The sequence below is a fragment of the Amblyraja radiata genome, chromosome 19, assembly GCF_010909765.2.
Source record: "Amblyraja radiata isolate CabotCenter1 chromosome 19, sAmbRad1.1.pri, whole genome shotgun sequence".
NCBI classification, from domain to species: Eukaryota; Metazoa; Chordata; class Chondrichthyes; order Rajiformes; family Rajidae; genus Amblyraja; species Amblyraja radiata.
Genome location: NC_045974.1, coordinates 3541405 through 3569227, shown reverse-complemented (window position 1 = coordinate 3569227; position 27823 = coordinate 3541405). Strand labels below are relative to the sequence as shown.

At 43.2% G+C, this 27823-nt stretch overlaps 1 protein-coding gene across 1 annotated transcript; it reads left to right on the top strand.

Annotated features, from left to right (window-relative positions):
* The first annotated feature begins 5 nt into the window (after positions 1-5).
* On the top strand, positions 6-25287 carry tulp3 (TUB like protein 3). The gene is made up of 12 exons (XM_033037465.1): positions 6-335; positions 5256-5307; positions 7361-7523; positions 10442-10570; positions 12148-12309; positions 13503-13621; positions 14182-14376; positions 15359-15471; positions 17577-17691; positions 18613-18711; positions 19468-19639; positions 23410-25287. Exons 1-12 carry the CDS (start codon positions 316-318, stop codon positions 23541-23543), a joined length of 1473 nt encoding a protein of 490 aa, XP_032893356.1. The 5' UTR covers positions 6-315; the 3' UTR covers positions 23544-25287.
* The last annotated feature ends 2536 nt before the right edge of the window (positions 25288-27823 follow it).

The following is a 27823-nucleotide window of genomic DNA, read 5'->3' as shown; positions in this document are numbered from 1 at the left end:
GGTTGTTGGCCGGTGCGTTGCTAGGGGCCGGAGCTCTGGGTGTGAGGCCGGAGCCCGGGGACGACACAGCGCCCTAGCGCCGGGAGACCGAACCGCGCCGCCGGGAGACGGGGACACAGCCGCACGGCCCCAGCTCCAGCACCAGCCCCAGCACCGGGACGCGGCCTCAGCAACGGGGACACCGGGACACGGCCTCAGCAACAGCAACGGGACACGGGGGCCAGGACGCCAGCCCCATCAGGAGACGGGGACACCGGGATACGGCACCAGCAGCAGCAGCAGCCAACTACAACATCATAGCAACGGCGCCCAAAGATGTCCTACTACAGCGTGAGGTAGGGAGAGGGGGCAACCGTGCGGGGAGAGCGGGGCTACTTGCTGGGCAATGGGCTGACTCTCCCAAAATATCACTATCTGTGGGGTCCGGCTCCCTTGGGCTAATAATATAATATCACCGAGTATTTTACTATCTTGGTTTCTTGGTCCTCCAAAATATTCCAACTGCAATTAAAACTGGAGGCGGACTATAATGCGCACAATGCTTAAGGCTCATCATGAAAGGTCTCAACTCCTTAAGAAATGTTTGCAAATAAGAAATGTTTGTATTTCTTCACCGGAGAGGAAAACAAATTGGTATTCTATGAAGTGGTGCGCTTATTTTGGCTGAAAATCTCTTCTATTTTTCGATGTACAAGCGTTATTTACTGCGATTGTTTTCTGTCTATGTTTTGTGTTTTCCAAATCATAGCCTCAGTAGAAACCGCGTTGCTATTTAGTGCCATATTGTTCTGCTCAGTGTGAGAGAGAATTGGCTAATGGATTTGTAATCTACCTTTACAAAAGCTTCCACTGTACCATTGAAACACTTTGTACATTTGTTTTGTGTTTAGGTAGCTGAACAAGGGGGATATAATAAATTATGGTCTTGTGGTTCAGCTGCCATTCATGGCAGGGTTAATGCGAATGTGAGCTTTATTGATTTAAGATTTGGTCTCTCAAATGATAGAGATAAAGAAATGAGTCACTTTTTATGTAGTAGAGGGGCTGGAGGTACATAGCAGGTCAGTCAGCATCTGTAGAGGGAAATGGACAGTTGACGTATTGGGTTGAGAACCATCATCCAGCTTCTCTCCTTTATTTAACTGCAGGCTAGATGAAGGGTCTTGTCCAAATACTTTGCCTGTCCATTTCCTTCCATAGTTGCTGCCTGACCCTCTGAGTTTTTCCAGATCTATTTTATTTTGCCACAGATTCCAACATCTGTAGTCTTTTGTGCCATCTTCGTACTGTTTAAAGACAAAATAGCCGCAGAAATCTAGATGCATTGCTTTGAGATTTCTCAGTGTGGTTTTTTTAAAAATGGTTTTCGTCCATCAGTTTTTAAAATAAAAAGCCATGGTTGATTTTTTTAAATTATACAGATGCTTGTTACAGGACAATGATACCACCTCTTAGATAATATTTCTGCTTTGCCATTTGTTTATTGCAAAACAGTGTTGAAGAGCATTTAAACTTTGTACATATACTTTTAGTAATGCCACATTATTGTGACGTCATAACCTGGATTATACAATATACTGTGCATCATTAAAAATCAATTTCCATATATAGCGTCAGAATTACGACCGATGTCACAATATTCACAAAGCTCTGATGCCTGTTGAATCATAAAGCATCTTTTAGTATCAATACAAGCACAGGGGAATTAATTCTTTATTTCACTTGGCCTATAGATAAAATGTCTTAATTTTACCACTCTAATCTTGCTTTCTCGTCCTTCCATAAACCTGCCTTCTCCCTCTCTCTCTCTCTCTCTCTTAATTGCCTCCAATCTGAATTCAGTCCTACAGTTGTAACCTATGGCACATCTCTAATTACTTCAGTCTAAACTCTGAAATCTTCGTCCTATCAATCCTTATTTAAGACGTTCTTCAAATTAATCTGCCCTAATATCTCCATGTGCGCTTTGGCATCGTTGTTTATAAATGGTCTTCTGAGGTGTGTGAGAGTCATCTGTTTTGTTTAAGGTGTTATGATCAGTTTTATATTGTCGTGCATTCATCTATTTTACACTTTTGGTGCCCGGATTGTGAACCATCTATTAAGCATGCTAGTTGTGGATTTCATTCTGTATGTCCCATGTTTAGTTACTCGACCAGTAACCATGAGGCATGGATTTGTAATCCAGCAATTTATGACTTCTATGTAGGAAATAACTGCAGATGCTGGTTTAAATTCGAAGGTGGACACAAAATGCCTGAGTAACTCAGCGGGACAGGCAGCATCTCTGGAGAGAAGGAATGGGTGACGTTTCGGGTCGAGACCCTTCTTCCTGACCTTTTGGGTCGAGACCCTTCTTATGAAATTTAATAAATAATTTGTGTTCAATTGTTAACGATGAGTAATGGTGGCAGTGAAGTTATTGGATTTTGTGTAAACCTGTCTGGTTAACAAATGGAGCCGCATATGTCTGAAGAAAGGTCCTGACCAACATTGTCTAACCATTCCACTTGATCCGCTGAGTTACTCCAGCACATTGTGTTTTGCTGTTTGGTTCACAACTGTTTCCTAACTAACGTTCTGTACAGTTGCAACACAGCATCCCATTTCTTGTTCTCAATGCCTTGCCCTATGAAGGCAAGCTTATCAAACACCCTTTTCACTACCCTGTCCATCTGTGTTGCCACCATTGTACTGTGGACCACCACCCCAATTGGAAAAAATGTGACAGATACATCAGCTCAAAACTGTTAAAGTGGCAGAAGGTAGTAATCCCGTGAAAAATAGAACAGAATAAAGGCCTGCAGTAATGCGTTATTCACTGTGAATGGTAGTGGACAACATATCAACAGAAGGGAGTAGGAAATGTCAAGAATATTCCATCCTCAACAGCGTAACCTAGCTGTCAGGCATCTTTCTTTACTATTCGGATGCAAAATGATGGCGTAACTCAGTGGGTCAGACAACATCTTTGGAGAAAATGGATAGGTAACATTTGTGGTTGGGACCCTTCAGACGCAAAAAATATCATATCACCTGCCTGTTCTCCAGAGATGCAGCCTGACCTGCTGAGTTACTCCAGCACTTTGTGTCCTTTTGTGTATTTTTCTTACAAGCACCTGCAGTTCCTTGTTTCTTTATTTACTATTATCTATTTTAATAACATTAAGTTAAATTCCTCACCTTTATTAGTCAATCTCCCCCACCCCCATTGTATTATGTTTTTATTTATGTTATGTTTGTTATTTTTGATTTCTGCAGAAATATTAGTTTCATGTTTTAATCATTTCCTTATTGGGATTAATCTTGCCCGGGTGATATCGGTGGTTCCGACCTGAACTGCTGTTTTTCAGACATCAAATCTGTAGTCAACCTACGATCTTGGTGTATGCATTAAGTGGTGCCACATTTGTGCCTGTTGCCTGAAATCCCACCACAAAGACCAGTCTTGCCCCTCTGGTCATATAGCAGGCCAGGGCCCGAGTGGAATTGGGAAAAACCCCATTGATTTCAATGGCATTCCAAGGCTGCAGATGAGGAAGCAAAGGGAAAGTAAACACATGCTTAGAATAATTTTGGTTTAATTTTGTTAATTCTTTTTGTGTTTTTAGTTAACCATGTTGTAATTCCTATTTTAAATTACCTCAGTTATCGTGATTTCTGAGTGATTCTGAATGTTGAAACGCTCCCGGAAGCAAAGCTCCACCCCTTCCAGCTTTTCCTCTGGCAGAGTGGACAGGACATTCCAGAGACGGGGAGGCTGCTGCCTGAGGCCTCGGCTCTGCCTGAATTAAGTGTGCAGGGGCTAGTGAGATTGGCCCTCCACAGCTGGGCCGGCAGCTAGGTCACACATGGTCCAGCCCAGTCTCTTCCTCCCACGCATTCATGCATTTATGAATCTGCCTCTTGCCGGAGTGTGTTTATGGAAATCTTTAGAAAATAATCTTTCTAAGCTATTCTTCACTATGTCAGTATAGCTTCATGATATTCCTCATTACTGAAATCTGAGCTGTGGTTCCTCAAATTCTTGAACACTGCTTTCTTGCCAGCAGAAATGCCAGCTCATATACTCCGCTGCCTCTCAGATTCTCCACTAGACACTGACAGGACTTGTTTGGTTCCATTAAACAAAAGTTGTATAGATTTTGGGGACTGTGAATGCATGCAACCGATCTTAGCTGTTTTTCAAGTGCAAAACAAATTGTTGAATGAAATGCACTAGTTGACTGTAGCTGGTGAAGTTATATCCAATGTAATACTTATTTACCTTCCTCTATTCCACATGGGTCACTATTCCTGGCTTGGAGGGTATTTTGCTCTGTCTCTTTCTGCCTCTTCCCCATCGTCAACTTCCCCTCCACTTCTCAACTCCATTTTGGCTGAGAGGCTATTAGGATGAGAATGGTTTGGATTGCTTTATCCCCTTCAGATATCTGCCTTGTGGAAAACCTTACATTCTGGTATTCTGTTGTATAAAAAGTGATATGTCAATCCTTTTGAGTTATCAAATTGATAACCAAACAGGTACTGTTGGAAATATATTGCACATTGATTAAGTGAACAGTATAAATTAATAATTGCGGTGTGGATAAGGTGAATAGTCTTTTTCCCAGAGTAAAACTACAAGGCATAGGTTTTTGGTAGACAAAAGTGCTGGAGAAACTCAGCAGATCAATGGAGCAAAGGAAATAGGCAACGTTGCCTGTTTCCTTCACTCCATGGATGCTGCTGCACCCGCTGAGTTTCTCCAGCACTTTTGTCTACCTTCGATTTTCCAGCATCTGCAGTTCCTTCTTAAACACAAGGCATAGGTTTATGGTCAAAGGGGGAAGATTTAAGAGTCTTATTGACTCTTAATTGATGGCAAGGCTTCACACAGAGGGTGGCGCATATGTGGAATGAGCTGCCAGGGGAAGAGGTTGAGCTGGGCACAATTATGACATTTAAAAGACTATTGGCCAGGCACAGGCAAGTGGGAGAAGCAGGGTCATGGATCTTTGACTTTCTCTTCCTGAAGTCAAGAATCAGCTCCTTTATCTTTCTAATGTAAGAGCAAGATTGTTGTTTCAGATGTCATTTAATCCGTTTATCAATCTCCCTCCTGTGCACTGACTTATTTGTCCAAAAACTGTGGAATCGTTGGTGAATTTAAGGGTGGACTGAAGAACCTGTTTCCTTGCTTTCTGGCTCTGTGACTCAATATTTCTGTTAGAAATGTCAATGCATCAGTAATTAATTCTGCTTTTCCCCCCCAGTGTCTTTGAAGATGAAAATATTAACCTCAGACAGCAGAAGTTGGAGAAACAGGTATAATATTGTTGAAGACGAAATTAAAATTTGCAACCTGATTTATCATCTGTTCAATCAATACTGACAGATTTGACCACTTTTCACGGCCATTTATTGCTGTAGCTGTTTAATGAAAAGGCTTTCGGTTCCTATTAATTGACCATGTGCAACTGTACAATTTGTTTTATTGTTTATGCGTTTAAGATTATGTTATGAGGTAAAAATTGAAAGAACGCAGATGTAGTTTAAAAATAAAGGTGAATAAATGATACCAAATATGAGTAAAACAAAAATAATATTGAGACTAAGTGAGAAGCAAGAAGTGACTCTTGTTTCAGGCTACCACAGTCTTTGTGTTTAATGAACTCGGTGTAGTTCGGTAGTAAATTCTAGTTCCTGACACAGTGTTTTGATACATCAGCTTTTTGAACAGGCATGGTGTTGAAGAGGAAAGAACACCTGTAATTATTTTCTCAACTTATCACATTTGCTCCTGTTGTTGCTCTGGCTGAGCAAATGGATGGAAGCAATGTAAATAACTTGTTTATTTGCTGCATTAACTCACTGAGTAATCCTGAACATCTTGACTTGTCCTGGTAACAAAGATATGGTTCATTGTTTAAGTTGTTGTCACAACTGCGTGCAGTTATTTCAAGGGAAAGAACAAATAGGCTAATTTGTTATCCAACAAAGATCTTTAAAAGTATTAAAAGTTCACACGGATGGATTTGAGAGATGTCTTGATCATGCTCCTAGGTAGAGTGAATGTGGACAGGATATTTACAGTAATGGGAGAGTCTAGGATCAGAGGGTGCAGCCTCAGAATAAAAGGACGTATTTTGAATGGGGATGAGGAGGAATTTCTCTAGCCAGAAAGTGTAAATGTGTAGAATTCGTTGCCGCAGATGGTGGTAGAGGTCGAGTCATCAGGTATTTTTAAAGCAGAGATGAATAGGTTCTTGATTAGTATGGGTGTCAAAGGTTATGGGGAGAAAGCAGAAGAATGGTATTGAGAGGGAAAATAGATCAGCCATGGTTGATTAGTGGAGCAGACTCGGTGGACTGAATGGCCTAATTCATTTCCTATGTCTTATCATCTTATGGATATGGATACAAATGCCGCATAACTCTAAAGTAGTTATGAAGAAATCAAGTGGGGAATTCAGTAGAAGTGGGAGGGTGGAGCACACTACCTGGGTTACTGAGGCAAATGATGATAGATGTATTTAAGCAAAGACTGATGAGGATGGTTGGGAGGAAGTTCGAGTGAAGAATAGATATAATACACTTCTTGGAAGGGGTGGTCTGCTTTTTGCAACTTTGGGGGGATAATTCCATGTAAGATTAATGTAATTCTTCAAAGACAGAAACATAGAAAATAGGTGCAGGAGGAGGCCATTCGGCTCTTCGGGCCATTGTGATCATGGCTGATTGTCCCCAATCAATAACGCGTGCCTGCCTTCTTCCCATATCCCTTGATTCCACTAGTCCCTAGAGCTCTAATTAACTCTCTCTTAAATCCATCCAGTGACTTGGCCTCCACTGCCCTATTTGGTAGGGAATTCCACAAATTCACAACTCTCTGGGTGAAAAAGTTTTTTCTCACATCAGTCTTAAATGGCTTCCCCTTTATTCTAAGACTGTGGCCCCTGGTTCTGGACTCGCCCAAAGACGATTGTCTCTTGAGTTGTAATCAAGTTTCTGTTTGTGAGAATGTTATTAATGTTAGTTCTTGAACTTCTCTTTCTCAAGTCAAGTCAAGTGAGTTTATTGTCATGTGTCCCTGTATAGGACAATGAAATTCTTGCTTTGCTTAAGCACACAGAAAATAGTAGGCATTTACTGCAAAACAGATAAATGTGTCCATATACCATGATATAAATATATACACACATGATAAATAAACTGGTAAAGTGCAAATAACAGAAAGTGGTTATTAATAATCAGAGTTTTGTCCGAGCCAGGTTTAATAGCCTGATGGCTGTGGGGAAGGAGCTATTCCTGAACCTGGAATAGTTCTTATACTTAGTAAACACATTTCTAAACTGATCCACTTTTTTTTTCTCTCTAGCGTGCATTGCTGGAACAAAAGCAGAGGAAGAAACGCCAGGACCTTCTCATGGTTCAGCCCAACCATGAAGCCAAGCCACGGAGGTTGAAGCCAAAGCGTTGTGAGGAGCAATCCCCATTAGTGGAGTCCCTGAACAACATCACCACCCACAGGATACTAGATGGTTGGTAATGTATACTTCACATAATCACCTTCTTAAAGATCACGTACTCCATCCTGGCATGGATAAGAAGCTGTTTGTGCTGTGTAACATAATATTATCCAATTTATAATAACATCATTAAAACGATGAAAAACTATTGCTTTTGAACTTGAAAGAGTTCATGTGTAAGGCAAGTGTGTATGTTCACCGTTGCTGGGCAAATGGATGTTATCTCACTTTCTCATCCACTCCCCACACACTAGGAACAACTCACAGAGGGCCAATTAACCTATAAACCCGCATGTCTTTGGGATGTGGGAGGAAACCGGGGCACCCGGAGGAAACCCCACGCAGCCACAGGGAGAAAATGCAAACTCTACACAGACGACACCTGAGGTCAGAATCAAACCCGATCTCTAGCACCATGAGGTAGCAGCTCCACCCGCTGCGCCACTGTGCCACATTAGTTATTTGAGGGTCGATGTGGCACACAAGATTTTCTACACTTGTTATTGGAAAGTTTCAAAATCATAAGTGTACTCAAAGGCAAAAGTAGACACATACTGCATATTGAATATAGCTTGTATTTGTAACCACAAAATGAATAGCATCCCATTTATTAGGGTAGATCTCCCACTTGGTCACGTTGGTGATTGTTATTTATCCCAGTGTGGATTAGAGTGCAGCCTCTACTAGGAGTCCAGCTTTCTGTGTGGATGCACTAACCGTGCCTCGCCAGCTGTGAATCTGGCGTATTAATTGAATATTTCTTAATATCCTTGACATTTGTTCGTCTGATTCCTCTTTTGTGCCTGGCTGGATAATCATAATGAGATGAAGGTTTTGTTGACGTACCTGTTTCTCATTAACACAATTCCCCATATTTCAGGCCTCAAGTGCTTTGTGTTAGAATTCAGCAATTGTTTACCTTCTCCAGATGGTGTTGTGTTTAAATGGTGTTTAGTAAACGACACCAAGTAACTCAGCGGTCAGGCAGCATCTGTGGAGAACATTGTTGGGTGATGTTCTGGGTCGGGGCCCTTCTTCAGATTGATTGTTTGGGGGGGGGGGGGGGAAGGAAACTACCCAATACTTATTCTATGGAGTTATTTTGCTCAAATGTGTTAAATGCTATAGACTAATACTGGAATGGAGTGTGCCATTTTTTTAGCTTAGAGAGGTTTGCTGTGGATAATCCATAATGTTTCAACCAGTTTAAGGTGGCATTGTTGGATTATTATCATATCTACCAATATAAACTGTTTTGTGTGCAATTCGGTTAAACCATACTATATAGCAGTACAAGTCAAGTTTATTCGTCACATACACATACGAGATGTGTGGTGAAATGAAAAGTGGCAATGCTCGCGAATTGTACAAAAACAAAAACAAACTCCAAACAGAATGGAACAGATTCACATATTACATATTTGTGGGAGGGAAGAAAAAGGAAAAAATAGCAATTTTAAAAAGACACCACACAACAGTAAAATGGTCCAGTAAAGTTAGTCCCTGGAGAGATAGGTGTTTACAGTCCTAATGGCCTCTGGGCAGAAACTCCTTCTCATCCTCTCCGTTCTCACAGCATGGCAACGGAGGCGTTTGCCTGACCGTAGCAGCTGGAACAGTCCGTTGCAGGGGTGGAAGGGGTCCCCCATGATTTTGTTGGCTCTGGAGTTGCACCTTCTGATGTATAGTTCCTGCAGAGGGGTGAGTGTAGTTCCCATCGGCCGAACGCACTATTCATCATGCTATACACCAGTATAACAGGTTGCAGATTATAGTGTTACAGCTATAGAGAAAGTGCAGGGAACAAAAAGTGCAAGGGCTGCAAAATATGAGATTGGGAATACGTCCATAGCTTATGGCAGGTCCGTTGAACAGCAGGGAAGAAAGAAGCTGGTCTTGAATCTGCTAGTGCATACTTTGAAGCTTCTGCCTGACAGGAGAGGGGAAAAGAGAGAGAATGCTCGGGGTGTGAATGGTCCTTAATTATGCTGGCTACTTTCCCAGGAAGCGAGGATGGCATTCACAGGGCCAGACAGGTTTGCACGATGGACTGGGCTGCATCCACATCTACCTGCGATTTCTTGAGCAAGCTGTGATGCATCCCAGTAGGATGCTGTCTGTTGACGGCGCACATGGAGCCAGGTGCACAAAACTTGGTGTTCCCTGTTAATGTTCAAGTTAGAAGTGAAAGACAGTACTTAAGCAATTTTGTTTTCACCAGTGTGAAAAATATACATCTTCTAGATGCGCTGGGACGCATCCTCAGTGATGTGAACTGGGGTCATCGGGTGTTTCGGGTCTCACAACATCAGACACCCTCGCCCAGACGATCCAGCCCGGGTTGATCAGGCCCCGACTTGCTTCCCAGCAGCAACCACCTACGGATCAGCCATCTTAATAACTACTCTGCAGGGGTTGGGAGATTCTAGTGTGGAGGGACTGGGCTCCGTGGGGTGAGTCCTGGCCGAAATAATATAACAAATGGAATAATGTGCATCGTTTTTCCATGGCTTGTGGATGAATTTGTCCATGTATATGTTGGCATGACTAATATAAATTAGTCACGGTGGCGCAGATATAGAGTTGCTGCCTCACAGCGCCAGAGGCCTGGGTTCAATCCTGACTACAGGTGCTGTCTGTACGGAGTTTGTACGTTCTCCACGTGTCCTCCGTGGATTTTCTCCAAGATCTTTGGTTTCTTCCCACACTCCCAAGACGTACAGGTTTGTAGGTTAATTGGCTTGGTATATTTATAAATTGTCCCAAGTGTGTGTAGGATAGCGTTAGTGTGCGGGGATCGCTGGACGGGTGGGCTGAAGGGCTTGTTTCCGTGCTGTATCTCTAAACTAAACTAAATTAGTATCAGAAAGTAAGGAAAACAAATTTTTTGGCAGGTGCTCTCAAATTTTTTTTGCTTTTATTTAAATTAGCGGAAGGAGATAGAAAGAAACCCGACGTGGGACTTCCTCTTGAAAAATCCTTACGGCCAGACAGAAGGAAAAATGTGCGAGGAGGTAACAAATTGGACAGAGATATCGAAAGGGACAAAGGCGAACCAGGTTAGCTTCAAAACCCTGAAAGCTACTGCTTTTTGATTGCCATAAAAGTTGAATTGTTTATATCTGGATCTTTCATTGTTGTGTGTCCCTCCTCGGAATACGAGATGTCTCTGTAATCTCTCAAGGCGCTAGAGTACTTTATTGCCATATGTCTTGAAATGGAACAATGAAATTCATACCTGATATGTAAACATTGTACTCGGTAGACATCTACTGTTTGAAAGAAAAAATGAAACAGACATTTGAGAAACTGGAATGCAGACTGCCTGAGCAGAAAACAAGATCTACAAATGGTGGTAGTATTTAACATGGGGCTGTAGGAGATTAATGAGAAGAGACATTAATGAAATGAGTTGTACACAAGACATGGTATGCATGCAGAGCTGAAGATAGTATCAGGTGAGTGAAATTTAAATAGAATGGCATGAAACTGGCAAAAATAAATCGGGATAGACAATAGGTGCAGGAGTAGGCCATTCGGCCCTTCGAGCCAGCACCGCCATTCAATGTGATCATGGCTGATCATCCCCAATCAGCACCCCGTCCCTGCCTTCTTCCCATATCCCCTGACTCCGCTATCTTTAAGAGCCCTATCTAGCTCTCTCTTGAAAGTATCCAAAGAACCGGTCTCCACCTGAGGCAGAGAATTCCACAGACTCACAACTCTGTGTGTGAAAAAGTGTTTCCTTGTCTCTGTTCTAAATGGCTTACCCCTTATTCTTAAACTGTGGCCCTGGTTCTGGGAAGGAAAAAGCCAAGGAGACACAAAGAGCCACAGATTTTGGAACCAAGTGCTGGAGAAACTCGTCAGGTCAGGCAGCATCTCTAGAGGTGTATGGACAGGCACAACTTCACTCACCTGGTGCCATCTACAGCTGTTCAAGGAATGACACAAAATGCTGGAGTAACTCAGTGGGTCAGGCAGCAACCCTGGAGAACATGAATAGGTGATGTTTTGGGTCGGGACACTTCCTGTCAACCTGAAACGTCATCTATCCATGTTCTCCAGGTTATGCTGCCTGACCCGCGGAGTTACTCCCGCATTTTGTGTCTTTCCTTGGTAAACCAGCATCTGCAGTTCCTTGTTTCTACAGCTATTCAGTTGTATCACTTCTGGCATATGTTACTTGAAGGTAGACAAAAATGCTGGAGAAACTCAGCGGGTGCGGTAGCATCTATGGAGCGAAGGAGTAGGTGACGTTGCAGGTCGAGATCCTTCTTCAGACTGATGGGGGGTGGGTTGGCAGGAAAAAGAAAGGTAAAGGTGGAGACAGTAGGCTGTGGGAGAGCTGGGAAAGGGAGGGGAAGGAGGGAGAAAGCAAGGACTACCTGAAATTGGAGGTCACTGTTCATACTGCTGGGGTGTAACTGAGTTACTTGATCACTTTTCTAACAAGCAAGTCGCAGGAACTTTATGTTCATTGATTTTGGAGTGCACTTGTAAGTAAGCTGGATGGTGTTTAATGGCGTATCATGCAAAAAGCCTCAATAAGCACTGTGGAGGTGTCGAATTATTATAGAACAAGTGTTAAACATTATTATGTCACACTAACATAAGATTGCTTCCACCCCTGCAGATATTGATGGGCCAGGATTCTTAATGAACAATGATGTGCATGATGTTGGCAACAGACTCCAAACCCTTTCTGTTGGTGATTCAATGTCAGCAAGTCATGATGTTGAAGCACTTTTGGAACCTACAACAAAAACAGAAATCCAAGAAATAATGGAACAAAGAGGTAGGGAAGATTCCTTGCTGCTACATAGAACAGTTCAGTTCCGGATCAGGTTCCGATTAAATGCATCTGATCTCACCTACATATTTTTGAATTTTATTCCCTTAATAATAAATGATAATCACTGGTGCAGCTGGCAGAGCTGCTGCCCACAGTGCCAGAGAACCAGGTTTGATCCTGACCCAAGGTACTGTCTATGTGGAGTTTGCACGTACTCCCTATGACCACGTGGGTTTCCACCGGGTGCTCCGGTTTCCTCCCAATTCCCTAAGATGTGCAGGTTTGTAGGTTAATTGGCCTCTGCAAATTGTCCCCTAGTGTGTAGGGAGTGGATGAGAAAGTGGGATAACGTAGAACTAATGTGCACGGGTGAGAATGGACATAGTGGGTTGAAGGGCCTGTTTCCATGCTGTATCTTTCCCTCAATCTTCTGACAACTTTCCCCATTGCTTGTTGTAACTGCATGTCAAACCACATCCCTCTGCAACACACAGCTCTGTAATGTCTTACCTTTCAGGACGAGAATTTCACAGTTTCTCACATTATGGTCCATTTAACACATTCCTGCCCCACCTACCCCCACATCCCTCATGAAGGCCAAACTCTGTGGATCAGTTTACTGAAGCGATTGGCTGCAGTCACAGAAAGAATGGTTTGTGTTGGAATATGCATTATTGAAGAAAATAAAATAATGCCTAGTTGTGCTCTTGGATCTAAAGTATGAAATGACGGAGTAGTTTAAGGAAGCAAACCTGAAAAAGCAAAATGGTATACTGTGCTAAAATAAATTGTTATTTTTAATGTAAACACATGAGAAGCCATTTTGGCTCACAAAGCCTGTACCGACTATGATGCCAATTTTAACTGCCAACTACCTGCATGCTGGCGTGTGCGTGCGTGTTTGTGTTTGTCAATACATCAAACAAATGTCAGAACATTTCCTCCCTGATGCAGTCTAAAGAAGGGTCTCGACCTGAAACGTCACCCATTCTTTCTATCCAGAGACGCTGCCTGTCCTGCTGAGTTACTCTAGCATTTTGTATCTAACTTGGACAAGCCTCAAGCAATTTAGTGACTCTTGAACAAAAGCATTGCAGGGTCATGATGATCTATATCAAGTGTGTTTTATTTTGTGCAGCAGGCCTTTATTTAACACAATTAAATATTTAACTGTTGATTTGTTTTTGTTCATTTAGGAATCTCTGGAAGCATGAACTTCGAAGAAGACGATGAAGGGGAGAATGATAATACTTCGGGCTCTCAGAGTTATGAAAATGTCAGGCCCTCGTCTGCCAGCAGTAAACAGTCCATCAAGGTGAGAGATGAATTCCACTTTAGATGGAGGTTTTGTTGATTCAATTACTTTTAGGAAGGAGATGAGGAGAAATTTATTTAGTCAGAGGGTGGTGAATCTGTGGAATTCTTTGCCACAGACGGCTGTGGAGGCCAAGAGCATATATTATTAAGGCAGAGATTGATAGATTCTTGATTAGTACGGGTATCAGAGGTTATGGGGAGAAGGCAGGAGAATGGGGTTAGGAGGGAGAGATAGATCAGCCATGATTGAATAGCAGAGTAGACGATGGGTCAACTTGCATAATTCTACTCCTGTCACATGTTCTTTTGACTTTTAGACAAAGAACTAGGCATTTCCCTGGCTGTTGCAATGGCAACGGAGTCAGGGGATATGGGGAGAAGGCAGGAACGGAGTACTGATTGGGGATATTCAGCTATGATCACATTGAATGGCGGTGCTAGCTCGAATGGCCTACTCCTGCACCTATTGTCTATTGACTCTTATATTGGCATACAATTCCAGGCAGCCATGGGTGAGTTAATGTATACAACATTGAGGTCTTCTCTCATGGTTTGCAGGAACCAACTGCTGCCTCTCTCCCTTCTCCTGGATCTGGCTTAAACTTGGATGTGGACAACTTGGAGGAATTTGCACTAAGACCTGCCCCCCGGGGAATAACGATCCAGTGCAGGATCACCCGGGACAAGAAGGGAGTGGACCGTGGTCTGTACCCAACCTACTTCATGCACCTCGAGCGGGACGATGGCAAGAAGGTGAGGCCACCCTGGCTGACACTTAAATGGAAGCAAAACAGACAGTGATTCAGCAGCTCCAACAGTCTTCACAGCATCTTTCAATCAAAGTTTCACTAGTCCCGCTGTGACTGGCTGGTTCCCTTTCTACATAGAGAGAAGTTAACACTGTAATCTGTCCACACATTATCTACAAACATGGCATCTTGGTGCAAGGTTCAATTGTGTCGCCAATAGAACTAAGTTTAAGGTGCAAGTTAAAAGGGATGAAGATCAAGGGATAAGCCAGCAAAACTCTGCATCCAAGAGTCAATAGTGTTTTATTGTCATATGTCCTAGATGGAACAATCAAATTCATTATGAATTGGACTTTACATGGTAGGCATATTGCTTTGCATGTGTTTGGTAAGGTAGCAATTAGGATAAATCAAATACAAAATGGGTATAAGGAACGTGCTGCCAGAGGAGGTAGTTGAGGCAGTTATGTAACATATAAAAGACACTTGTATAGGTATACATGGATAAACAGGTTTAGAGGGATATGGGCCAAATGCAGGCAGGTGGGACTCGTGTAGATGAAACATTTTGTTGGGCACGGGCAAGTTGGGCAGAGGGGCCTGTTTCTGTGCTGCAATATGCTGTCGTTGTAGATGAGTATGCTTTCAGCCCAGTTTTTGCGCGCTGTCACAGACGCTTAGTGCTGTCATCTGGCAGTGTATAGAGAGAGAAAGCTTCATTCTGCATCTGACAGACTTGTGAACTCTCCCAGCTACCCAGGATGTGAAGGGATGATTATCCAAATTGTGACTGTGTTGGAAACATCTGAGACTCTATGCCATTAGTATGCAAGGCTGCATCTTGCAGCACTGAGTCACCATTTTATCAAATAACCCAATCCTCTTGAAAGAGGAAAATGATTATTTTGCTGGAAACTGAAGCTGGTTAAAGTGAGGAGATTGACTATGATAAGCACAGAGTTCTAAATATGCTTTTTTTTTCACAGGTGTTTTTATTAGCTGGAAGAAAAAGAAAAAAAAGCAAAACGTCCAATTATTTAATATCGGTTGATGCAACCGACTTATCGCGGGAAGCTGAGAGCTACATAGGGAAATTAAGGTAGGTGTATTTGGATGAGTTGGTGGTATGTACTATATATTTATATAGTCCAGTACATATGATATTGAGCTAAAGCCAAAGTGCAAGAAGGGCCATGCACCATCTGTGGAGGGAATGGATAGGTGACGTTTCAGGTTTGGACTAGGCGCTGGCCAGCTTAGTTGGGGCATCTTGGTTGGCATGGACAATTTGGGCCGAAGGGTCTGTTTCCATGCTGAATGACCAGATATTTTGAGCCACTACTTTCACTCCCCTCACTGCAAATGAGAATTCCACAGACCACCAACTTTTTGACACAAAATTTTTTTTTAATCTCTGTCTTAAATAAGCAAATGCTTATTTTCAAACAGTGACCCCAAGATTTAGATTCTTCCACAAGAATAAATATCCTTGCTACATCCACCTTGTTAAAATCACTCAGGATCTTGGATGTTTCAGTTAAGTCCCTCAACTTACTTTGCTAATTGCCTGACTGGTCTTTCTTCATTAGACATCCCATGTGTTACATATATCAGTGTAGTACATATACACCCAAACAGGTCTAGGGTGCCGTAACCTTGGAGTGTCCACAGAAAGATGTACTGCAATTGTTCTAGGGATAAGAGGCGTTGGCTAAATGGATGGACTGCAAAGGCTTGAACAGTTTCCTCAGAATAGAAACATTTACAATGTGAGTTGCAAGAAGCGTTCAAAATTCAGACAAAGTGAAACTGTTTTCATTGATATAAGGATTGATAATCTGAGGACTGGGCTTAAAGGTGAATGGCAAATGAACTAAAGGTGACAAAAAAAAAAATCCCGTTGCCAGAGTTTATGATCTGGAATTCGTTGCCTAAAAGGGTGGTTGAAACTGTTTCAATGGTGACATGCTAAAAGGAATTGGAATCAAAAATAAATTATTCCTGTGGGAAACATGCCGAGAAATTGATTATTCTTGCAAACAATTAGAATGGTCCCGTGCTGTAATGTTCTCATTCTCCTGGACTTGATCTAGAAGTGGTTCTCTTCCTGAACCTCAAAGGTTTCAAAGGTCTTTTATTGTCACGTGTGCCAATTAAGGTACAGTGACATGCAAACTAACATACAGCCATACTAAAGAAAAAGCAACAAGACACAACTACATAAAAGTTAACATAAACATCCACCAGCGCGGATTCCCCACATTCCTCACTGTGATGGAAGGCAATAAAGTCCAATCTTTTTCCTCTTTATTCTCCCGCGGTTGCGGGGTAGTTGAACCATCTGCATTTGGGGCGATCGAAGCCCCTGCGTCGTGGGCTGTAGAAGCCCCCGCGTCGGGGCGATCGAAGCTCTTGCGGCTTGGAACTCCCGAAGTCGGTCTCTGACCAGAGACCACGAGCTCCACGATGTTAAAGTCCGCCGGCCCCCGTGGTTGGAGCACAGAGGTCGTTCACTGGTAAAGGGATGGCGAGCTCTGCGATGTTCAGTCCCGCAGGTTCCCGCGGTTGGTGCTCCCAAATCCATCTCCAGCAAAGACCCCCAACTCTTTGATGTTAGGCTGCAGTGTGGACGGAGGTACAATATGGAAAAAAGGCACATCTCCGTCGAGGTAAGAGATTAAAAAGGTTTCCCTCAACCCCCAACCCCACCCCATCACACCCCCCACATAAAACAAGCTAAAGAACACTAAAAGCATACATTTAACACATACTATTAAAACAACAATGAAGGAAGGGACAGACAGACTATTGGCGAGGCAGCCATTGCTGGCGCCACCCGGTGGTGGAACCTTGACTATTATCTGTATTTGCTATTAGTAGATGCAGTAGGTAAAACTAAACATTATTGCCTGAAGAAGGGTCTCGACCCGAAATGTCACCCATTCCTCTCCAGAGATGCTGCCTGCCCAGCTGAGTTACTCCAGCATTTTGTGTACCATTATTGCCTGAGGATGAGAGTCTGCACTACAGACTGTAATGACAACAGGACAACGCACTGTTTATCAAAATGAATCGCACTCTTAAAATCAAATGTGTCTTTGAGGTTCTGCTGAGTAAGTGGGAGTGTACTGAAGAGTCATTTGGGATTCAGAGAATACATGTTGCGATTGATGCTAACTAGTGTGTGGTTTTCTTTACAATTAGGTCAAATTTAATGGGAACCAAGTTTACAATCTATGATAATGGCGTCAATCCAGCTAAAGCAGTTGGATTACTTGACGAAGCCAATACCAGGCAAGAATTAGCAGCGATTTGTTACGTGAGTACACGGTATTTTACCAGTATACAATATGGCAAGATTACTTTGGCTGGCCTTCTAGATACTCAGTCCGCCTGTTACAACTGACCTATGTAATGATAAATGTATTTAAGAATCCTGTAGATCTTGTATAGCTTGGACGAGCAATTCCTTAGAATTTATTTTGGTAAATATGAACCACTTTAAATGATCTCTGGCACTCCACGATAGACATGCTAGCTTTCGGCTCTTTTTTTAAAGTTTTGTTTTAAATGAATAGAATTATTTTTGTGCAAGATTTTAAATACTCAGATGTTTGGAGTTTGCAAGAGCCATTGCAATGGGGGCACGTAGTAGCAAAAACATCCCATTCTACCCGAGTGTGGACTCTGACCAACTCATTAACTAACCAAAGGTAGACAAAAAAGCTGGAGAAACTCAGCGGGTGCAGCAGCATCTATGGAGCGAAGGAAATAGGCAACGTTTCGGGCCGAAACTCTGAAGGAAATAGGCAACGTTTCGGGCCGAAACGCTGAAGGAAATAGGCAACGTTTCGGGCCGAAACCCTGAAGGAAATAGGCAACGTTTCGGGCCGAAACCCTGAAGGAAATAGGCAACGTTTCGGGCGGAAACCCTGAAGGAAATAGGCAACGTTTCGGGCCGAAACCCGGAAGGGTTTCGTCCTGAAACGTTGCCTATTTCCTTCGCTCCATAGATGCTGCTGCACCCGCTGAGTTTCTCCAGCTTTTTTGTATACCTTCGATTTTCCAGCATCTGCAGTTCCTTCTTAAACACATTAACTAACCAATCTGGGAATGAAGGTACCAAGTTTGCTGACCTTGTATTTGACAGGTGCTGTGTCCGTGATATGAACTTGGTATTTATGTGCAATACTATTGTTATAATTTATGACTGTGCCAACTGGTATTTATTTCTCTCCAGGAGACCAATGTCCTTGGGTTTAAAGGCCCACGGAAAATGACGGTTGTCATTCCGGGGATGAGCATGAATCATGAACGAGTCCCGATCAAACCTCGTAATGTAAGTCAGTAGGAAATGAGAGAGGTCTTCAAAATTAATAGGCCTTTAAATTTAGCAGGATGCATGTGTTCGTATTATGTGGCTTTTGCGAGTTGTGGGCACATGGGCTATCAGCGATGCTGGATGGAAAAATAAACCTGTTCAAATGTTTTTTAAATGAGCTCTGTGTATTGGTTAAATTCACCCATAGGGCTTGAACCTTGACCAAATGCCAGAAAGGTGTCAGGGCGGTACGGTGGCGCAGCGGTAGAGTTGCTGCCTTACAGCGCCAGAGACCCGGTTACAATCCTGACTGTATGGAGTGTGTACCTTCTCCCCATGACCTGCGTCGGTGTTCTCTGGTTTTCTCTCTCTCTCTCTCTCTCTCACTCCAAAGGCAAACAGGTTTGTAAACTAATTGGCTTCTGTAAATTGTCCCGATTGTGTGTAGGATAGTATTAGTGTGTGGGGATCGCTGGTCGGCACAGACTCGGTGGGCCAAAGGGCCTGTTTCCGCCCTGTATCTCGAAACTAAACAATAGTTATAAATAGTTCTGACAGCCGCATTTGAAACAAAATATCAATCAAATAGCATGTCCAATAGAGATGGAATAACAACATATTTTAACGTTCAACTTGGTTCCCATTAAATTTGACCTAATTGTAAGGAAAACCAACACAATAATAAAGTTTAAAAATACTCTTCACGTTTTGCTTTGTCTTTTCTAAATTCAAGAGAGGCTGTAAGTGTTACATCTGCTTTCATGACCCCCCCAGGAACATGAAAGTTTACTGTTAATGTGGCAGAACAGGAATATGGAAAACCTAATCGAGCTGCATAATAAGGTGCCGGTTTGGAACGATGATACTCAGTCCTACGTGCTGAATTTCCACGGGAGAGTCACGCAGGCATCTGTCAAGAACTTTCAGATTGTTCACGACAATGATCGTAAGTACCAAGGCTCAAACTCCCATCCAACGAATACAAGTGATGAGAGAGGGTTTACGTTAACGATCTGAATGTGGAATTTCCCTTCATAGACTGGCCTTACGCCCCACCTCGTCCGTAGAGACCAGCGTGCCTATGCAGGAGAATCTTTTAAAAGATTACAAAAGTTGTTTTAAAAAAATGATTGGTAGAGATAACTAACGTCAGAAGAAGTAATGTTGAAGAAGGAACTTCAGATGCTGGAAAAATCGAAAGTATAGCTGTGCTAAATCTTGTGTTGTTATGACCTCTGCATGCGTCCCCTCCTTGACTATGGCTCATTTCCCCGAGCCAGGTCCAGCACTGTCGCCTCTCCTCAGTAAATGAAAAGTAAAAAAAACAAAACAACTGATGTTTTAAATCTGAAAAACAAGTTGTTTATATTTTTTTTCTCCATAAAAAATGCTGGAGAAACTCAGCGGGTGAGGCAGCATCAATGGAGAGAAGGAGTAGGTGACGGATGTCCTTCATTGATGCTGCCTCACCCACTGAGTTTCTCCAACATTTTTATCTACTTTCAGAAGAAATGTAATGTTTCTGGAGAGTGAAAGCGCAAGTCAAGTCAACGTTATTTGTCACATACACATACAAGATGTGCAGTGAAATGAAAATGACAATGCCTGTGGATTGTGCAAAAACAACAGAAATTAATAGAACAGAATCAGTATCTACATATTAGAATTTTAAAAAAATGACACAACACAACAGTAGATTAGTCCCTGGTGATAAAAGAGTTTACAGTCCTGATGGCCTGTGGGAAGAAACTCCGTCTCATCCTCTCTGTTTTCACAGCGTGACAGCAGAGGCTCTTGCCTGACCGTAGCAGCTGGAACAGTCCGTTGCAAGGTCTCAGATAAGCTAGTGGTACATGTATTGAACAGAAAAGCCCATTAAACCAGGCTGGGAAAACCTGCAGGTGCAATTAATCATATGGTACTGCAGTGCTCTGGCAATAACAATGACCTCGATTCAAGGGAGTACAAGAGAAAGGGAGGGGGAAGGGGGCTGTTACTTAAAATTGGAGAATTCAACAGTCATACCGTTGAGTTGTAAGCTATGTCCCCTCCCCTCCAACACTATCCTGCCCCTCTTCCCCACCCCCTTCCATCTACATTCCTCCATCTAGCTTTACATTTCTCTCTTCTCCTTCTATCTGATGCCCTTTTGTCTCCTTTTCATCTCCAGCCTTGTCCACCCATCTACCAATCCAAGCTCTCCTCACCTAGAACCCTCCTCTGAAGAAGGGTTTCGGCCCGAAACGTTGCCTATTTCCTTCGCTCCATAGATGCTGCTGCACCCGCTGAGTTTCTCCAGCACTTTTGTCACCCTCCTCACCTATATTCACCTATCCAAGCTATGTCCCTCCCTATCCCTTTTCCGGCTTTCTTCCTTCCCCGTGCTACAATCAGTCTTAAAATACTCCCGACCCGAAACATCACCGATCTATGTCCTCCACAGATGCTGCCTGACCCGCTGAGTTACTCCAGCACTCTGTGAAACGTCACCTATCCATGTTCTCCACAGATGCTGCCTGACCCGCTGAGTTACTCTAGCACTCTGTGAAACGTCACCTATCCATATTCTCCACAGATGCTGCCTGACCCGCAGAGTTCCTCCATCACTCTGTGAAACGTCACCTATCCACATTCTCCACAGATGCTGCCTGACCCGCTGAGTTACTCCAGCACTCTGTGAAACGTCACCGATCTATGTCCTCCAAAGATGCTGCCTGACCCGCAGAGTTACTCCAGCACCTTGTGATTTGCTCACAATTTCCTTGTCTCCAAGCACAGAATGTATTTGTTTCGAAGTAAGAAACTAAAGAGGAACAAATACACTATTGGTTATTCTATACCCTGCCAACTAGTGGGAAAGATGTTGAGGGGTAAACTTGCTGGGGGAGGATTTCAGAGGCAAAGGCCATGGAGTAGTAAGAATGGGGAAGCTCCAATTATTCAGATGTAGATGTGGCTAACAATTCCACAGATAGACACAAAAGGCTGGAGTAACTCAGCGGGACAGGCAGCATCTCTCGAGAGAAGGAATGGGTGACCTTTCGGGATGAGAGCCTTCTCCAAAGAATTCCACAGATCCCACAAAGCATATGTGGAGTCTGTCACTGACCGATGTGTTTCTGGCCCGACAAGGAAGATGGCACCAAAATGGAAATGTTGTAACCATTCAGCAGCCTGGGGAGCGTGGAGAGAAGATGAGCAGAGGCCTGGAATGTTAATTGCTTGGCATCACTTCCTTGCTGATTGTTTCCAGCACTTGTTTTTCAGATTTAAAACATCAGTTGTTTTGTTTTTTTTACTTTTCATTTACTGAGGAGAGGCGACAGTGCTGGACCTGGCTCGGGGAAATGAGCCAGAGTCAAGGAGGGGAAGCATGCAGAGGTCATAACAACACAAGATTTAGCACAGCTATGCAAAAGACATGTAATCCACTTTATCACGTGTTTCTGTTACATAGTAAACAGGCGTGGTGTGCAATGAGCTGTCAGGGTGGGGAGTTGCAGTAGATTCAATTGTAACATTTGAATGTGAAATAGAAGGATTTTCAGAGCGGTGGTGAGAGAGTGGAGAAATGGGACTAGTTGGATGGCTCTTCCGGAGAGCCAGTAAGGATTGAATAACCTCCTTCATTCCTGTAACCATTCTGTGACGGTGATGCTAACATAAGATGCCAACATAAGATCCACTGGCAACTTAAGCGCTGGGTCCGACATGGTCTGCTGGTTCTCCCCATTGCTCAACATTTTAATCCCCTTCCCATTCCCACATTGGCCTTTCTGTCCTGGGCCTCCTCCATTGCCAGAGTGAAGCCACATGCAAACTGGAGGAACAGCACCGCATATAGCTTACAACCCAACGGTATGAGGGTTGAATCTTCCAATTTTAGATAACTAACCGACAAACACAACCCCCCTTCTTTCCCCCCCCCCCCCCCCCCCCCCCCCCTGTGCCCCACATGGATGTGCACCCATATTCCACCTCTGGCTTCACATTCCACACCTCCTCATCTCCCGACCTCACATCTATTGCCATTCCATCTCTGGCCTTTGTCCAATCATCTGCCAATCAGCCCCGTCGCCTGTATCCACCCATCACTCACCGGGCTTTGTCCCACCCTAATAGGGCTGTCCCACTGTACGAGCTAATTCAAGAGTTCTCCCGAGTTTCTCCTGATTCGAACTCTGAGAATTACGGTAATAGCCACTCGTAGGTACTCGCGGCTCTCGTGGACATTTTTCAACATGTTGAAAAATCTTCACGGGTCTTCCCGAGCTTACCGCGTTTCCCGAGTAGCTGCCGGTAGCGTTACGAGCTGCTAAGAGTCGTCCTGAGCTCCGACGTACCCGCTACGTACATTCTACGTGCTTACCACGAGTTTGATTTTGTTTTAAACTAGGGAGAGCTCTTGAATTAGCTCGTACATTGGGACAGGCCCCATTGCTCCCTTCCAGCTTTCTCCATTCACCTACTCCAGTCAATCTGAAGAAGGGTCCCGACCTGAAAGGTCACCCTCCTAACCAGAGATGCTGTCTGTCCCGCTGGGTTCCTCTAGCATTTTGTCCCAACCTGAAATGTCACCTATGTTGCCTGTCCCAGCACTTTGTGTGCATTCTTGCTCGAGTTTGTTGTTTAAAATTAACCGCTGGTGCTTGCAAAATTGTAATTTGAATTTGGGTGAAGACCTTCCAATGACTAATAATGTTTCCCATCCCACAGCTGATTACATTGTGATGCAGTTTGGACGCGTGGCAGAAGATGTCTTTACACTGGACTACAATTATCCCATGTGTGCACTGCAGGCATTTGCAATCGGCTTGTCCAGTTTTGACAGTAAATTAGCGTGCGAATGACAACATCAGTGGATTACAGAAGGACACAAAGGGACATATCTCTGAAGCAGCCTCACAAAGGACTATGGATTTGTTGCAATCATGCAAGTAGATTTACTATGGACTTGGTTTAAATCAAAAATAGATTAAAAAAAACAATAAAAATATCCGAATATCAGAAATATATTCCCAAGTGGCCTACCAATCATGGCAGTTTGATTATGCTATTGTATTTTACATTACTGTACTTGAATAAGATATTTTGCCAAATTGTCATGTGGATCAAAATATCACTGTTCATGTTTGCCCACAGAAACAAAATGGGAGGTATCTTAAAAAGTAGGATCCAATTTGGTATTAGGTGAAACAGGCGGCACTCCTTTAAATTATGTCACAAACAAATGGCCGGAATGACAATGCTTGAAGCTCCTATTTTGATCCGCAGAGCCTTATTTACCCTAGTTTCATCAAAGGCAGTATTACATTGCCGGATCTCCGTTCCAAAGACATCAGTGCTTCCCAATACCTCGTTCAATTAGTCGTTCCTCAGGTTACCCAGAGCTAGTAAATTGAGCCGTTTATTCAGTACCCACAGGAAAACACAACTGGCGAAGAGGTGGATGTCAATTAACAGGATGAAGAGTCCTGGCGGAACATAAGAGGGATATCCCGATAGCTGAGCATGTCAAGGTTTTTTCCGTTCCGACACCTTGAGAACTTATTTTTCCACATAACATGTTCCATATAACTGCAAATTGGTGTGGCACAGTATGTGGCTACGTTTCCACGTTGAGGCACAATACTTGCTACACAGCTTTCCAAGAGTGGCATCTGATTATCAGTTCTGCTCCCCATGTTGTAGCCGGAATGAGGTATTTACAAATGGTACCCAGTTAAACACTCAGACGCAAGAAAATGAAGCTGGTTTTGATTAAATTAATCTGTACGTCTTAGAGCTTGTGCCTTGCTCCCTGTCTAGTTACCTACCATCAGCGTCGAAAATAATAGAAACTGACAATAATATTTGGTGTGTTTGGACAGCAGAACACCTGTAATCATGTGCTGTTACTTAACTGCCTCTGTGCTCGTGCTATATACAGTTACTCAACGTATTCCTGCCTCGAAACACATTCCTGCCAGTGGCCTTTGGTGATGAACACGATGTGTTGCCCTCCAAATGTGTGCATTATCTTGTGTGGTCTTCAATGTTGTCCGCATGGTCTGCAGATCTTTTTCCTCTCCCCATTACCACCAGCTCAAATATAGTGTGTGATTATATCCTTACTCTAATCTCGCTGCCACACAGCCCACCCTTCGATGTCACATTTGTTTGATGTGCTGCTGCCTCTTGTGTTTCTCCTCTCCACGCTTCTGTTTGTACATTGTCCCCATATGACACTAATAAGTATATTCTTTATTTATATAACTTAGGATTTTGTGGCAAAGAGAATGCACTTCACGACATCTTAAAATGCAGGGTTTTTATTTTAAATCCTGATCATTTTTATAAACATTTCAGCATTGTTTTTTAGCCAAATCTTAGCTGCAGTAAAATGCCTATATTTAACCCATGACAATGGTGGATACCTTTTTATTGCCTGTGTTATGTCTGCCCTACATCCATACTTGCACACCTCAATATGCCATTGTGATTTATACTTTGTCTGGTTTGTATTCATTAGTATCTATTATGAAGCCATTGTGTGATTTATTCCAATGCAAATTGACTGTGGAAAGTGTATTTTATAAATTAAGCAAATGTAAACGAGAAGGTATGTGTTTTTATTATGGATTTGCAAGAAAAAATAAGATTTGCCCTCTGTTCAAACCGATGACATTTTTAATCGACAGACCCACAAAATTGCAGATGCTGGAATTGTGAGCAAAAACCAAAGTGCTGGAGGAACTCAGTGGGTCAGGCAGCATCTGTGGCGGGAAGTGGGAGGTGACATTTCTGGTTAGGACTTACTGAATGACAGCTTCAGCGATGTGCTGCTGCTAATTGATAATAACCAACAACCATCTTCCTTTAGGTTTAGAGACACAGCACGGAAACAGGCCCTGCAGCCCAGGGAGTCCGCATCCACCAGCGATCCCTGCACATTAACACTATCCTACACACACGCACACACAAAGGACATTTTACACATACACCAAGCCAATTAACCTACAAACCTGCACGTCTTTGGAGTGTGGGAGGAAACCGAAGATCTCGGAGAAAACGCACGCAGGTCACGGGGAGAACGTAGAAACTCCGTACAGACAGCACCCGTATTAGGGATGGAACCCGGGTCTCTGGCGCTGAGTTCGCTGTAAGGCAGCAACTCTACTGCTGCGCCACAATGTCCCCTTTAAACGAGAAAAGACTCCTACCATTGAAGCATTTTCCTCTTGATGCCCATTGACTTGAGTTATACCCTGGGACCTTGATTCCACATTCATTCAGCTGCACCTGCCTCACTTAAGATTTCAATGAGGAGGAGAAGAAAGAATGGAACTTGGCAGAACCTGTCCACTCAAACTCAACCACATGTCAATGAATCTCCTCTCACCCCAGCGCTCCTGAATCTCAGGAATCCTAAATATTAATATCTTTATTTCTACAAAAAGTTATAGAAAGTAAAGGCAAATAATCAGTGGGAAGTGATCAGAGACTTAGAAGCAATGAGCTTCCTGGTGGCTTGAGTTTCGTCCCACACAGTGGCACAGCTGTAGAGTTGCTGCCTTACAGTGCCAGAGACCCGGGTTCGATCCTGACCTAAATACTAGATATTTGATTCCCAAAATGGTGCAAAAAAATCACCCATGACCAACTACGGCTTTCTCGCCTAGTTATCCATCTTGCTCCTCCAGTATCTTAGATCCTGACTACTGGTGCTGTCTGTGCAGAGTTTGTACGTTCTCCCCGTGACCATGTGGTGTTTCTCTCGTTTCTTCCCACATTCCAAAGACGTGCGGGTTTGTAGGTTAATTGTATTCTGTAAATTGTTCGTGGTGTGTAGGTTAGAACTAATGTGCGGGTGATCGCTAGTCGGCATGGACTCGGTGGGGCGAAGGGCCTGTTTCCATGCTGTATAACTAAACCTAAAAATGGATTTTAATATATATCAGTGATCCGGATTTAAATGCAGGGGGCATGATGAGGTAGGAAATCGTAGGAACAGGAAGATATTAAAGAATTGATCAGGTTCTTGGAAAAATCGAAAAAGATGTGACGCTTTTTTGATGGGCAGGCAAGGCAAAGAAATCACATTACATTAGGCTTATGTACTGAGTGAGGTACAGTGAAAAGCTTTGTTTTTCAGGTTATCTAAACAGATTAAATACTATTATACATAAATATAACCAGTTCAAAGTCAAGTGTAATGGGTAGAACAAAAGGGAAGATACAGAATGCAGAATCTAGTTCTCAGCGTTGTAGCGCATCAGTTCCACAGACAAAGTCCAATGTCCACAATGGGGTAGAGGTGAATGGGACAGTACCCTAGCGTATGGATGGACCATTCAGAAGCCTGATAACAGAGGGGAAGAAGCTGTTCCTGAGTCTGGTGGTGCGCGCTTTCAAGCTTCTGTACCTTCTGCCCGACAAGTGTGGGACAAGTGCACAAAAATGCTGGAGAAACTCAGCGGGTGCAGCAGCATCTATGGAGTGAAGGAAATAGGCAACGTTTCAGGCCGAAACCCTGAAGGAAATAGGCCATGTTTCGGGCCGAAACCCTTCCGGGTTTCGTCCCGAAACGTTGCCTATTTCCTTCGCTCCATAGATGCTGCTGCACCCGCTGAGTTTCTCCAGCATTTTTGTGTACCTTCGATTTTCCAGCATCTGCAGTTCCTTCTTAAACACAAGTGTGGGACAAGTCTTTGTTTGTGTTGGCTGATATTCCAAAGCTTCACCAAGTGCAGAAGGAGTCAATGGAGGGCAGTTCAAAGGAATAGAAGGGCCTTGGTGTGCTGCTGAACAAGATAAGGTGTTGGCAAAAGTGTCTTGGATACTGTGACTAAGCCACAGAGAAGGGAGACCTCACTGAACTTGTGAAGAGTCTAATGAGGCAAGGGGGAAGAGTGTAATCCACCATCAGATGAAAAAAAAGGAACGTTGGGGCTGGAATCTCAGTTAAATGAATAATTGAAGACTGGTTTATGCTCTGAGCAAAATGTATTCCTGTTCTCTCAAAAATAATAATATGCCTGTCGTACTATTTTCCTACTTAGCAATTGCTCAAAGATTGGGATGTTGACTTTCCCCACAGCACCTGTGCTTAATGGGATTTTGAAACACCGATACACACAGTCGATTAATG